The sequence below is a fragment of the Tyto alba genome, unplaced genomic scaffold (assembly GCF_018691265.1).
Source record: "Tyto alba isolate M040663 unplaced genomic scaffold, T.alba_DEE_v4.0 Super-Scaffold_38, whole genome shotgun sequence".
Classification (NCBI taxonomy): domain Eukaryota; kingdom Metazoa; phylum Chordata; class Aves; order Strigiformes; family Tytonidae; genus Tyto; species Tyto alba.
This window is the reverse complement of record NW_024881313.1, coordinates 31,601,770-31,616,699: the sequence shown is the minus strand read 5'-3', so window position 1 is coordinate 31,616,699 and position 14,930 is coordinate 31,601,770. Positions and strand designations below refer to the sequence as shown.

General features: G+C 40.0%; 1 protein-coding gene across 1 annotated transcript in view; it reads right to left on the bottom strand.

Moving 5' to 3' along the window:
- Positions 1 to 322: 322 nt before the first annotated feature.
- PTPRN2 (protein tyrosine phosphatase receptor type N2) overlaps positions 323 to 14,930 on the bottom strand; it is a 664,155-nt gene continuing 649,547 nt past the window's right edge. Inside the window, exons 22-23 of the mRNA XM_042802176.1 lie at positions 10,473 to 10,546; positions 323 to 5,055 (exon numbers count right to left, since the gene is read on the bottom strand). Coding sequence (XP_042658110.1) covers positions 4,984 to 5,055; positions 10,473 to 10,546 — 146 coding nt within the window. The 3' untranslated portion in view covers positions 323 to 4,983. The remainder of the gene's footprint in view (positions 5,056 to 10,472; positions 10,547 to 14,930) is intronic.

Below are 14,930 nucleotides of genomic sequence, written 5' to 3'. Positions count from 1 at the left end.
TTCACTTCCCAGTTGTACAAGGAGAGTTGCTGTAACTTGGTAATTTTTTTTCCCTGCTTCACTTTCTGGTCTGAACACAGGTGTCTTGCCTTGACCAAAACGTTGGAAGCTGCAATATTACAGGTGACACACAGAAGCCAGAGGTGGCTGCAATCTCTTCTGGTCAGAGCAGATTAAATGTGCACCTCCAAGCCATCAGCAGGATGTTTGTGCCCCTCTCTGTCAGCCCTCTGTGCCCACCTTGATATTCAGAATCCAGGTCTCCAACATCAGATGGAGGTACTGCTCCCACCCCAAATAAAAGCAAAGCACCAGCTGTTAATGCTGTATTCACAATACCATACTCCACAGACAATGTGACTTTATTCACAGATATGATTTTTACAGAGGTAGAACAAAATACTTTGTATAACCTTTTTTTTTTTTTTTTTTTAAACTATATACATATAAAGAATATAATAGAATGACAAGAAAGAAAAGGTTGTAAACAAAACAATATTATGCCATCAAATACAGTATAAACAGCATGCAAGAACAGCTTCAAATGAAATCTTGCTGGTGTAACTTTATTTTATTTCTAATGTGGTAAATGAAGAGTAGTAGAGAGTCATGCTCTAATTGGATTGAGTATGCCACAGCTCTGCAAATTTGTTTTAATTATTTTTTTCTTTTACAATAAATCAACAGGATAGTTTTCTTTTCACTGTGGTGGGGAATGCTTTTGTAATGCCCAATGTAATCTTAACAGAAAAAATATAATAATCAAATCTACAAAGTGTACTCTCATTTATAAAGCAAAACCATAGAAACTGTACAGTTTTAAAAAGCGAATTATCTCAACTGCTTCTTAAGAGAATTTTCTAAACAAAGAGTAAAATATGCAGAATAAAAATTAGGAGAGCTATTGTTCTGTAACAAAACTAATCAAATACTTGTTTTCTATTCCAATAAGCTGTTTTTTTAATTAATGACTATTCTGGAAATTATGAAGTGGGCTGGGTTTTATTAACGTTCCACTCGACTAATAAAGCATGAGCTCCTTACAGGTACTATAGCTGTCATTCCCCTGGGGATGGATAGAGATTGGTTCTGCATGCATGCTAGAGACAGAAACAAGGTTTAGTCATTGATGTAGATTCAAAAAATATTTTAAAATGTTTTAAACATTTAGTAGCATCTATAAAAATAATCTTGCTTGCTTTGCTAGTGGATTGAGATTTGGATATGGGGTCTTCTGCTGAAACTCATTTTTGGCTTTCACAATTGCCAAGGACTTCCACTGGATGTTACCTGGGTTGCACCAGGTCCCACAGGCAATGGTTAAGAGCAATGGTTAGAGCTCACACCTGTAACACGTGAAGCCAACAGCAAACACCACACCGTTTTCCCTGTGGCTAGGGCTGAACCTCAAGGATCTGGGCTTTGGGTGCTGTCCTGCCCGTACATCCCTCTAAATCCCAGCCCGTGTCATGGGAAGGGCGAAGGCTGGAGAGAGCAACTGTGCTGTTACTGGTACGAACTATCAATGCTGGTGACAGCCACCTCTCCGTCCCTCACATCTGCACACACCGTGACTACGTACACATGGGCTCTGCTCAGGTCACTGTCCTGCTCAGGGCTAGCAGTCATGCTCGCTGCTGTGACTATGGGAAAACAGGATTTTCTCCCTCTGCTGCAGGCTTTGACCAGTGAGGAAGGAAACCATGAGCCCTGGGGTTAAATTGCCTTCCTGCACCTCCCTCCCTTAAATGTCATTTAGAGAGTCAACCACACAAACAGCACCTGTAGATTCAATTTGTCTTTATCAAGAACACAAGGACAGTCAATATTAAACACATGCTGTTTACATGGCTACGCATCAGGCACCAGCCCCAGCTTCAATCGCAATGAGTTTACCAAAGATCAAGCAGACTATTGAACAAGAAAGGACAGTGGGTCTCATTTGACTCTGGGATCTCAGGTGATCCTGGTTTCCAGAAAGAATCTCAACTCAATCTGCCAGTGGACACAGGGCAGGTCCCACATCCAGCGCAAGTGGCCAGAAGTGGCCTGAATAACATCCCTCATCAAATCACAAGGATTAAATTAACTACAGTGAAAAAGGTAAAAAAATACCTTCCCTGCATGAGAAATCCATCTCTGTGGATCCATCCATGGCTTTAGCATCTTCCTGGGAAATGGATTGTCAAACCCCTCCAGATCGCCCTGGTGCAACTGAAACCTGCATTTCACCAATAGGCCCTGCAGCAGATTATCACCCCCCAAAGCAGGGCATTTATTGAGAGGTGTGAACAGTATGCTACCTGCACAGATGAAATACTCTGTTTCCAGTCAACAGAATAAGCCTGGCACCTCTTTGTGGAAGAACTGTACAAAATGGCTGAAATAACAGGATTGTCAGTGACATTCAGTGGGAGATACTCTCTGAGTAAGATGGCATCTTTCTGTTGTGTAAACTGGTCTACAAGTATGAATAAAACAATACATCCCTGCCCCATTAGCCTTGGGAAAGATTAATGCCCTCTAATCTGTGCTAAATAAACTCCGAAGCATGAAGAGCAATATTTAAGTCCTATACTCAGCTGCTTGTGAATTAATAGGGATCACCCTGAAATTGCTATTATGAAATGCAAATATTTGCAAAAGAACAATTAAAAAAAATTCCTGAAAATGCAAACGAAAGGCTTGTCAGCCATGTTTGTGGTATGCACAGGGACTGTCAGAAGGTGGACAGTAATGAATCCCAGGGCAGAAATCTGTGCTAAAAACCCATTAGTGCATTGGCAGTAGGTAACGGCACAGAATCTTGCACAGGGAAATAATTCTAACCAATAATCAGAGGGCTTGGCTTAGGATGCCCTAATTTTGATTCTTTGGACAGTTTGTTTGGATATAACTACCTGTATTTTCAGAAAACTGCAGTACATGACTCACGGTAAATCTACTTCAAACACTTGCTGATACTGCTTAAACTGATCTCATCTGCCCTGATCTGCAATTTTGTGTTAGCTAAAGTAATAAAAGAATCCTGTTAAACCTAAATTATCAAATGAAAAAGGCAATTTTCTCATTCATACTCCATTAGTTTTTTTAGTTATTGCTAGGAAAGCTCTAAAATGCTTAGGCCATAAAATAAACATGTGGCTTAATGTACAGTATATGTACTTAAGAAGATGATGGCATCTGCAGTAACTGCTCTGTACTGCTATAGTAATGGAATGCACAAATTAAGCAACAGCACATAGCAAGTAAAGCATACAAAAATGTAAGGCAAAAAGTAACAAGCCTTCTGCTTTTTTTTTTTTTTTTTTTTTTTTTAAATAACTCTTTAATTGATAAAAAGAAGAAATCACCAATATCCACACCTACAACACAAAATCGCAACATGGTTGATTTTGATAGATGCCTGTTACCTCCATGCCAGCAAAACTCTGTGACATTATTATCTTTAACATTTCACTGATGAGAAGTTTATAAAAGCTCCCCCTTCCCAAATTAAATTCAATTATATATTATCCAGTGCTGAAGTCAAGCGATTAGCCTAATATGGTTTCAAGCACACAACACTGTTAAGATTTTTGGAAAAAAATCACAGAGATGTAGGCTAATATATGAAAAAGCATCCAATTATTCACTTTTGAAAATTAAATTAAGAGCCTAGATCACTTAAGTACCTTTGATAATTTTACTTTCAGGCCCTTCACTCAAACATATCAGAATACTTTCTAGCAATAACTTAAATTCCTTCAGAAGAGTACCACAACTAAACCTGTGAATTCACATAAGCAAGACTGCATAACCAAACCATATACAGACATATTTTAGCATTACTTCGCAATAGTAGGCATTAGGATTTTGAGAACACAAGAATCTCTGAAATTCAACCTGTGTGCTTCTTTATCCCTTAATGGTTATTTAAAATAGGTGTAATTCAGAACAAGGAGCGAGCAGAGCCTCTGCAGAAAGATGCAATGAGCGTCTGGATCAGACAAACTCGATGAGAATCATAAAATGCAGATTGGAGATTTCCCTTTCATCCAGGCTTTTACAGAAATATATTTTCCTGGCTAAAAAGGATGGCACAGCACAGCTTTACAGAAGGAAATGCAAAAATATAAAGAGCAGAGTCCCATTTTCTTCCTCAGTAATCCCATAAAATCAACAATCTGTTTCCGTAACAGCTCCGGACATTTACCTGACTGCTGACAGAGCCTTTCCCCATCACCTGAGGTGAGCCTACGCTCTCCTTTTCTGCGCTGTCAGTGGTAGGTACACAGTCAGAGTTGTTGTGCTCGTTATCCCCCAGCTTCCCATTAACGTGACCAACTTGTTCTCCCCAGTTGCAACAACTGTGCAGCCCTATTTACTTATAGTCCATTCATGGCACAAAGCTGAAAAGTAAACAACAGTTAAGAAAACATTTGCTTGCCAAAGCCCAGCATGAGAAGGTGCAAGCTCTCTTTGCCAGAGCCTGGACCTGTGTTTACTCACACCCTCAGCACAGTTTCGTGCTCTAGCTCGGCATTGTATAGGAACAATCACCATCCTCTTCAGGCCCCCCCCTCTTATTCAGCCTTTGAGAATTTACAAAATATAACAGAACACTGTTTTCTGAGACTATATTGACTGCACTAATTACCCACAATACTGTATATTTGCTATTAAGAACATGAATGTGTGCTTTCAAAGTGTGACATTCAGGGCTTCAAGGATGTGAAAGGAATTAGATGGATTGTTCTGTTACTTAATCCGAGGCTTCAATATACTTTAAAAAAATTGTTTAAAACCCCAAAAAACAGAATACACATTTTAACTGTTGAACTTTTACCAGCTAAAGGAGTTTGTAAGGACCCTATCACTATGTGGTTACAACAGAAGATACACAGTTAAGGTCAGGTCACGGTTTCCAAGAACATTCACAGGGACTGAGGATGAGGAAAACGAGGGACGGATCCTGCGGGAACCTTCAGGAGAGTGAGCTGCTTACTGGGGAAGTGCCTTGAGTATTGCATTCACTTCCTCTGCAACCGCTGTCAAAGCAAACTCAAACTGCTCCTGCAGAGAGAACAAACGCATACTCTGAATAATAAAACAAAACACTTTCCAAAAGCTTGATGCACAATCCTGCAGCTGAGCATCCTCAAAACACTGTTAAAAATATGAATATGCAGGATGAACTGTACACTGCAACAGGAAAGAACAAAATGTTCTGGGATTATGGATGCCATACAACATGTCCGACAGCATCATGAAGCTGGAGTCATTTTAACAGAGAAAACTAAACTATTGGGACACAATGTTATATTGCAATTGTATGGTCAGAAGGGTTTGGGAGTAGTTGATCACCAGCCATTTCCTTCTGACACAGAGATGGAAACTCGTTAACATAAGTGAGATATGAATCAGGTGAGATGCTGCTAAGCATAGCCTTTGGCTTTTCTGAGGACTGTTTCTGGTTGAAATCAGCTAGAATAAATATCTTCCCACATTATGCCTCTTACATAGAACAATATCTGCTTTTTGGTTTACCTGTTATTGTTCTTTTTCAGCATCCCTTTTTAATGGCCTTTCTGCACCCTCAAATTACCTAACCATGTTTAGACCACTCCTTTTTAAGAAATATGTGGGTAGGATTTTCTCTGCTATTAATTTACTGTAAGCATAAAACCAAAATTACTAACAGGCTTCTGTGCTGGGTTGGCAGAGGTGTGAAGGACACAGCCATGAATGGCCACATCCTCTAAGTGCAACCCTAACATACTCCCGAGCTGTGTAGTCCTACAGAAGGACAAAGGAGTTTTACCTCTTCAAGGTTAATAGGTGTTATATTTTGTAAGCAAGTAATTTTTTTCAGGAATTTAGCTTACTGAAATATCTGACAGGATGATTTGGTGTTTGCGACTTTTCTGATGAAAAAAAAGTGAGCAGTCTACTCAGAATACAGACAAATCAAGGACACCAGACAAGGACTGTGAAGAAGTTTGTGGATTTTCTAGAAGTACTCCAGTGGTTTAAACCAGCCAGGGTCAAGAGCTGCTGAAGCACCAACTTTGACAATGGAAGTCTGAGGTGCACACTGCAAGGCATCCTGAGATCACTGCTGGGACACTATCTGTGTCTCCAACTATAAAATTGGTGGTCTGGTAGGTACCTCGAGCCCCTCAGTTTGCACTGCCAGGGGCTGTGGGGGATGGCTTCAGGTACATACACAGCAGTGGTGGATGGCTGCAGAATACAGCCAGCCCCCAAAGGTGATTACTGGACTAATAGCATTAATTTTCCACAGTGTTTCACTTTACTGTGGAAATCTGCAGGAAGGATGAAAGAACAAACTACGGATGTGAAACTCATAGTTCAGAAAGGCAGCTGACTTCTAATTCCTGCAATTCAGTACCAGTCATCTCTGCCTTGTCTTACACCACTGCAGAGTCATCTCCCATGTGGAGATGCCTCAGAGAGAAGCAATGATGGGCACAGTTCCTGAGTGGAAAAAGAATGAAACTCAGAATAATTTCTCAGATGCACTGACATTCAAGAGTTTTGTTGTCTGTTTGGTGCTGTCAAAGTGGCATCCTTGTACATCTGCTGGACTGCAGCCAACAGTTTTTAATCAGACATCAATTCACCCTAAAGAATAGGGCTCATCCTCATTAGGCACAGAAAATGGTGTATATACCTGCTTGTGCCTCTCCATGCTCCTCAAGGTCTCTGCAGTTAAAGAAAAGACTGGAAATGCTGGTGGGCACTCAGGAGTATCAGCTGTATTTTAACCAGAGTACACTGAGTCTGTGAGAGGAGCCGGAGGGCAGTGGAGGCAGAGAGGGCATTCATCTGGACATGCCATGACAGAACCAAACATAGTACCTGTACTAGCTCAAAAAGCTTTTGGAAATTTGGGTTGATGCATGAGAAGTGCTCGCCTCCGGGAAAAAGAGCCTTGGCAGGAAGAGCCCGCAGCCGCTGGACCCCATCGGTGCAGCCCTGCGAGGTGAGAGACCTGTGGAGCATCCTGGGCAGTGTGGGAGACCCTTGTGCTGGCAGGAGAGGGGCAAAGGCTCCCGGGATGCCAGCACTCAGATGTGAGTGGGACAGCTGGTCCCCATCACTGCCAGTCCTTGGAGCACAGGGAGCACAACAGCAGAGGAGGCTGATCTAAGCATGATGGGGTTGATGTGGTGATGCAGCCAAGTTTCAGAGATGTGCAGATGCCTCTTCCAAGATGTGGGCGTCAGTTCAGAAGAAGGGAAGCTGCCCATGGTAATGAGGCTACCTAATGTCTTCTTCATCTGAGTATTTTGCACTCAGGAAAAGCTTGTAAGATTGGGAACTATGATACTTTAATATTTCTCCCATTGCTGAAAATAGCTTATATTACTCTAAAGTTATTTACTGAGCAAATCTGCCCTTCAACCTTGTTGGTCTGAGATGTGTTCACCTTACTGTGAAGATCTGTCAGGCTGCAGACCATACGACCTGGGAGTGCCTTTGTCCCTCATGGAGGGGCACCCCTCACATGAGCACAAGGTATCATTGCACTGCCTGAGGAAAAGTGTCTGTCTTGCCTGAGGACCATGGACTGATCAGCATAAACTCCAAGGTTCAGTACGGATTTTGGAGACAAGTTCAGTGGAAACCACCAGCTAACATTATGTGTGACCTTAAATTACTACGGCAAAACAACTTGCAAAGCATAATCTTTACATCCAGAGCTCAAAACTGACTGTGAAACACTGCAGTAGAGTGGACAGTAGAGCAGACACATGGGATGTGTGAGGATGTGGTCATTCTGGGATGGCACAGCCAAGCTCTTCTCCCTCCTTCTTTTTTCATAATATGCACAGGTGAAATGCAGATAGTGCAGCTTCCATTGATGTGTATCAGCACCCTCCAAAGAAAAGCCTTTAGACACCTTCTGCACCTTTCCATGAGAATAACCACAGTTAGAGCAAATTAATTTCAGTAATTTTTAAAGGATCTCAGTTCGTTGCTTTGTACAGCTACACTGTCATTCACATATGCTATTCACATACACAAGATTGACTGGTGATGAATTTTAACATCTAGCTTTGCCTAGAAAACAGAGCCGGATGGGCATTTTGTGGTGTCAGTCCACCTATAATACAGAGGTGACAAGAATATATTCAGTAAAAAATAATAAGCTATGTTTCAGTTAGTCTACAAATAAAAATGCCCAGGAAAACAAATTGAGTACATGTAGCATATATGACACAATAAAGAACCTTAGCTAATTATTACAGATTGAAAGAGGGAAGACACAGAAGGAGAGAGAAAAAAAGATAATACATTTTTCCCATCACAGAGAATACACTTCCTCCTTCATTACTTTTTCCTCTCACATGTGGCATATCAATTCTACTTTATGATTCCCCTGCAAAAAAAATAACAAAACTACAAACCCTCTATTATGCTTCTCAGAAATGCAGAATGTCCTTATGATAATTTCATTACCATTTATTGTATACAGTGCTTTTGAATTAAAGATCCCTTCCAGAAGACAAAATGTTGCAAACAAATCTTTCACATGCTTATTGAAAATGTGGAGCGCTGCCTGCTGGAAACACAATAACATTGCTGAAGTAAGTTGGTGTTTATTTTGCCTAGGGATATTCTGTAATTGGCATTTCTAACCTGACTTTTAATCCATCGTTTTAAATTACTCCAAGAGTCTAATATTCCTCATTTGTATTCAGTTGGGAAAGCACAGGGGTTTGTTTAAATCCATCAGAAAAATTCTCTGGGGATTGTGCATTGCTAGCATGTAACCAGATATTTATAATTTGCAAGACATTAGCTTGAATAAGTGATTTTGGTGGTTTTGAGAAAATGACAATGGTGGAAGAAAGAGCAAGAGGAGAGATAAGCAATATCCCAATAAAATTTTTCATCTTGGATGAAAACACAGGATACATTTATCTTCTGGAGCTCTTCCAGATAAATGTTTGGAAGGAAAAAACATGTCTTGAGTGAGATCTTCATGGGACTCGGGTAACTATTTCTGAGCTAAGTAAGAAAAGTTGTTTGCATAACCTCATTCGTTGGTTCTGGAGCTATGTTTTTTCTTTAGTTGAAGGCAACAAGCTGTAATTTCTCTGCCCTGAAATGGAAACTGGAATCTGAGCTCTATATTTCTACAGAGCTGCCATATATTTTGAATGCGTTTATGGAGTTGTTCAAGACTTGCATCTTCCCTCAGAAGAAATATATGTGACATTGGATACTGAGTGCTATATGCATTTTTTCCCCAGTCTGAATAATCAAAGCAGAAGAAAGATTTGTGCAATTTTATCTTCCTTGCAGATAAAAATTACTTAGCTTTGACTGGCTCATCTTTATTTTTCATGCACTTACTTAATTTATAAATAATAATTAATGTCCCCTGAACTGCAGCACCACTTCTCCTAGCATTAGTGGGAAGATAAAATGATTAGGAAGGGATTCAAGAAAAGTTATGAACCCGTAATTCCTGCAACACACATTTATTTCACCTTTGTCCCTCAGCAATTTCAACTCTGTAAATGCTGCAGACTCTCCTATCAGTTCTAGCTTGGCCAAGATAGCGCGCTGCCACATTGCTTTGCTCTTGTTACTCAGTTTGGGGCTATAACTCTCATTCGATATTTTACAATGTCATATACAGAATTATTTGGTCTCCATGCCATGAATGAGTTTTTTTATTGTCATATTTGCAGCTCTTAACTTGCAGCAAATACCCCAAAATATCAGTCCATACATCACTGAAATTGTTAATAATAGAAAGTTTCATTTCTAATTTAAGGGACCACAATCATACCATCAGCTATCTTTAAAAGTTTTACATTGTGGAAAAATGTCAAAACCATTACAACTGACAGGAATTATAGAGTAAGATGTTCACCTCACCAAAGGGTAAAAATATAGTTACCATGGTACATCTGTAAAGGACATGGCTTTAGGCACGATGTAAGCTTTTCCATTCAAAGTTACTAAAAATTACTCAACTTCCTACAAAACTATATTTCCTTTAATTCAAAACTTTATTTTTTTTTTTCAGAAAAAAATCAAATGCAGCAGTTACATTCTCTTTAATGGGTTGAAGTTTTTTAAAAAATACTACACACACAGTTAAGCACAGATACTCTACGAAAATAATCCATATTTCAGGATGAAAGCAAGAACATTCTTTCAAAGGCACATTTTCTTTAGTAGGCTATAGATTGTTGTCTTGACTGCCCTTCATATATGGTAATCAAGATAGATGTTGGAGATGTTACAAGAAAGAGCAGTAAACACCAAAGAAAGTAGCCTAGATAAATCTTCAGCATAAATAAACCTCAGTTGGTAGGGAGCCAAACACAGTAATCAGCAAGCGACCTGCGTTAAATTAGGTCACACTCTCTCTCTTCTGTCATGAAAACAACTATTGTGAAAGACCTTTAATGTATTTAAAATCCCAGTGGATTTATTGACAGTACCTTTGTCTGGACCATGCCTGGTCTCTGGTCCCTCAAGTGCTCCAGGGTAGCAGCAATATCAATCTCTTTAGCACCTGCAACAAACCACAAATTGGGCTGAGTTCAGAGCACAAGATAATCCATGCTGCATCTGTCAATCTCTTGCTATTGGGTTCCCTTTGGGCTAACAGTCCAATTGAAAATTATTACATCCATCTCTCAGCAGACTTGGCAGGCAGCTGCAATTTTTGTGTTCATATAGAAAAAATAAGAGGTTGGGCAGCTTTTATTAACATTAATTCAAGAAAAGCCAGAGAAAAACAAATTCTTAAAAATGCCTCTGCACCTAGAGCAGAATATATTTTGTAGAACCTAAGGATCCATCATGACAATACCACCAAGTGCCCCTTATCCACTTCTAAGAGTATGCACTGAACTAAGGGCTCGAACCACACTAAGATTTATGCTGTTAAAACAAGATTTAGGTGAACTTTTGTCACCTGCAGCTGAGATGCAGAAAAACTGTGGCTTCCTAGTTCAGGACCTGCCAGACCATCTTGCTGTGGGATCACTGTTTCAGCCAGCAAATCTACGGCATTGTCTTTAAGTTATATACTTTGGGTGTCTAGACATCACTGCTGTGTAGTGATCAGCAGCACCAGGATGCAGAAAATAGGCATGCACAGCCCAACTGCTGTGGGGACTGGCTCTCTTCCTTGGTGCAAATGGAGGTGCTTTCTTTTAATTCATGATCTGTGGAGATCAAAGCAAGCTCTTGTGCCTCTCACTTTTCTTACAGTAACTCAGAGCCTGGAGAACCAAAGAGGACAGAGAAATGCTGATTTCCTCCTCAATTTCCTCCAGTTTAAGATGTTTCAAGACCACCCTCCTCATTTTCCATAAGTGCCTAACCTGATACATGTTTTTTGAAGGGATTGAGAGGAAATCAGGATTTTGGTTCTTCCTGTATGAACTCCAAGAGTAGAAGCCTAGCTGGAAATCCTTTGAGCTGAGAAGTTCAGCTACAGAGTTTGGCTCTCTCACATCAGTCCCCTTCTGCATCTTGCAAGAAGATCACACAGTATCTAAGCATCAGGCAGATGGACAGAGGGTCATCCTAGCCTAAGTTTAACTGCCCAACATCTGCTCTCCTATCCCCTACTGCCCTGGTTGTCTGTGCATTCTCCTTGGGCAGATGCGGGTCCATAGCTTCTGAAGCTTAGAAAGATGCTGACTTCATGTCTCTCATCTTTTGTATATACACTTTAATCATTGCATGGTTTATTAAGGACAGGGATTGACTACAATTCAGAAACCTGCTTTATTTTAAAGGATACTCAACAGCGTACTCTGAAGAATACCATGGCCCTTTGATGTGCAATTTGACAATCATTTCCTACTGCCTGGCCCTAGGAATCTCCTGGCCCAGCCTGTAACAATTTGGGACTTCTTTCTGGAGGCATTTAAATCTACCCAGCTATTCACAGGGGTCTCAGTGCCTAACTTATGGGCCATGCACCTAAAGCATTGCTGCTGCAATAGCTAACTTGTACACATTTAGAATATATATTTGTTTAATTCCCAGGACTGGATTTAGAGGATTAGGCCCAATGCTTACGGCTCTTCCTACAATTCCTGTAATTTAAGGGCTTAAGTCTAACTGTAATTAGGTTCATGCTGATGTAAACATCATGCAACTCCTCATTTACCCAACTCAACTTTATAACTCAGCACCATCTTTTAAAAAATTCAGAAAAGCAACTAATAGTGGATGATTTAATTTGTTTTCCTTTGATAAAAGATATGAGATGATATTTAAAAATAGTGTCAGCTCTACAAGAATAACTGATTTGCAATATGTTCTTCATATCAGAAATTGAATGAATTCATTCAGTAAATATAACAGCGACAACTTATAAAAGGGACCTGACAGATATTTTTGGTAATTACTATGGGTTGGGACATTGTATGGCTTTTGCTTCCTCCTCTCCCCCCATCCCTCCCATTTTACAGGAATTTACAGGGGGGAGCTTTGGAAAAAATATAAAGTTTTATTTTAAAATAAAAACCCCCCAAATGTCCTTACAAAGGAGCAAAGCAATACATACTCACATATGCTGTAAAACTGATGACAGTAATGGTAATTATACCTTAAGTCTGTTGCAGGTTTTGCAGTGGCAGTTCATCTGGAAAGCACCAGTAAAGGTACACTCTTTGTAAACCCTAGCACTGGTGTAACACAGCAGCTCATTTCAGTGTTTAGTCTCACACATGCACGTGCAATTACATGGGATATTCCTGTTCCACCACAGATGTTCATGGGAGCAGAGTTGTGTGAGTACCGTGCACGCTTTACAGCCTTACTCGTGGCCTCATTGGATTATCATTAAAATGTCCCAGTAGCAGTTTGGCTCAACATATGAGGAATTCTCTCTTTTAGAAATTAAAATATGAGAAAAATTTAAGACACCAACATCCATGGATGAGGTTAACCACAGTTGTGAGCTGGCCGCCGAGGTGTGCTGCAAGGATGAATCCGAAGATCTTCCCAGCAGAGCTGGCAGGCTCAAGTGCCATGTGGGTTTCCCCATGGCTGCAAACATATATGTCCCCCTCTCCAGTGAGAAAGGGTCTTTATTTAACAGTACTCTAGCCCCAGGACAAAAAGGGAAAAGGTTCATGACAAGACCTAAAAACACTCTTTAATGGACAGACGGTCTTCTGAGTTTACCTTTGAAAGAGTTAATTCCTCCATTTCTGTGATGCAGATTGCAGGCACTTACTAGCAAACTGATGCTTGCTTTTTTATCATCATTAACTGAATGACATGCCTAACAGTATGAACAATGCTTGATTATAAAATCCTGATTTAGCAAAACACAAAAGCATATGCTTTTATTGGAACATGAGAATAGTTCTAGTGAGCCAGTGTGCTTAATAGGAAGCTTGTTTTCAAGTGTTTTGTCAGTAGAAGTCCCTGTAACATCAGTTTTTACTGCTTAGTGTCCCCCAGCACATGGGTTGTGGTCAGCACGTCACCCACAAGCACTTTGATGTCCTCAGCCATAGGTAGTTAAAAGGAAAAGGAGAGCAAAGTATGATTTTGCCCAAATCATGTGTCTTGTTGAGAGGCCAGGGGGTTAGAGGCAAGGTGAAGCAGAGGCAGAGATTGGTTTGCTACCCCCTTTTTTCCATTTCTGAATGCTGCTGATACTATGGTGATGGGAACTACCTAATTGCCTAGAGAGGCTGATCAACAAAACGTAGTGCTGCAAAGATGAGCAGCTGTTTTGGAAGAAAAATATCTTGGAACAAGAAAATTCACAGGAAAAAGGATGAAATAATGGTATAGGATAAAGCCAGCGTGATTTGTCTTCTCTCTACATGAGCAAGCCTCTCTTCCTTCTCTGCATCCACCGCTACATGTTCTGCATCTATTCCCTTACTGTGCTTAAAACAAGAGTTCAAATATATATTACTAGTCCACTGTTAAATCTCATTTTGTGAAGAGGGCTTTTCTTCTATTCAAACTTATGCTAGATTGCTGTTATACTATCTAAACTCAGCTCACTTTCACCAATGTGTGTGATAGTCTGTACAAAGTTCTCTGGTGACAAAGCAAGATATTTTCAAGGCACAAAGGGAAGTCTGAACCTAACCTGCCTTCACAGGTGAGAGGAGCTCAGTGTTTAACTGAAGTGTGAGCTTTCAACTCTCTTTGGAATTATTTTGTTGGGAACTGACAAAAATTCAACATCTTCCTTGCCATACTAAGGCTTTCTCTTTAATCTGAGAGTACAACTGTATGGCATAACAATCTATAACACACAAAAACAGTTTATTTATGCATTCGAGCCATTTCAGGTGACAAAAATTACAACATATGCTACATGACATTGTGAGAGAGAGATATTGCATCTAAGGACCCAAAGGTCAAATCATGCTCTTACTGAGGTGGCTGCAAAATAGCCACACACTGCTAAGGTATTTTAAACATTGCTTATCTGGAAAGCCCACATACAAACTAAATTTGATGCAGTGGTTTAGAGTGAAAGCTGGAAGAACTTCATCCATTGATTCCAAGAATATCCCATTGTTGGATGTGTTTTGTTCAGGCTACTAAACTATGAAGTCCAGTAATACACAAAGGTGTCAATTTATTGTCATACAACAAATAATCTAGAGGAAAGGTTAAAAATGCTAGGGTGGAAAGCACTGACAACTGGAAAAGGGAACACAAAATATGTCAAAAAGGCAGCATTTTCTGTCTTTTCTCCCCACCAATACGTATCTGTCTGCTTAACAGTACTACTGGTTTCAGAAAATAGAGAGGGGAATAAAAGAGGAAGTATTTAAAGAATAAAGAACTGCCCTCTCACCTTCTGACCGTATTTTACACTGTAGGGAATAAATTTAGTTTGTGCTTGTGACAGGTTCCTTTTTCACAATAGATTTCATTGCTTGTTTTAAATGAACATA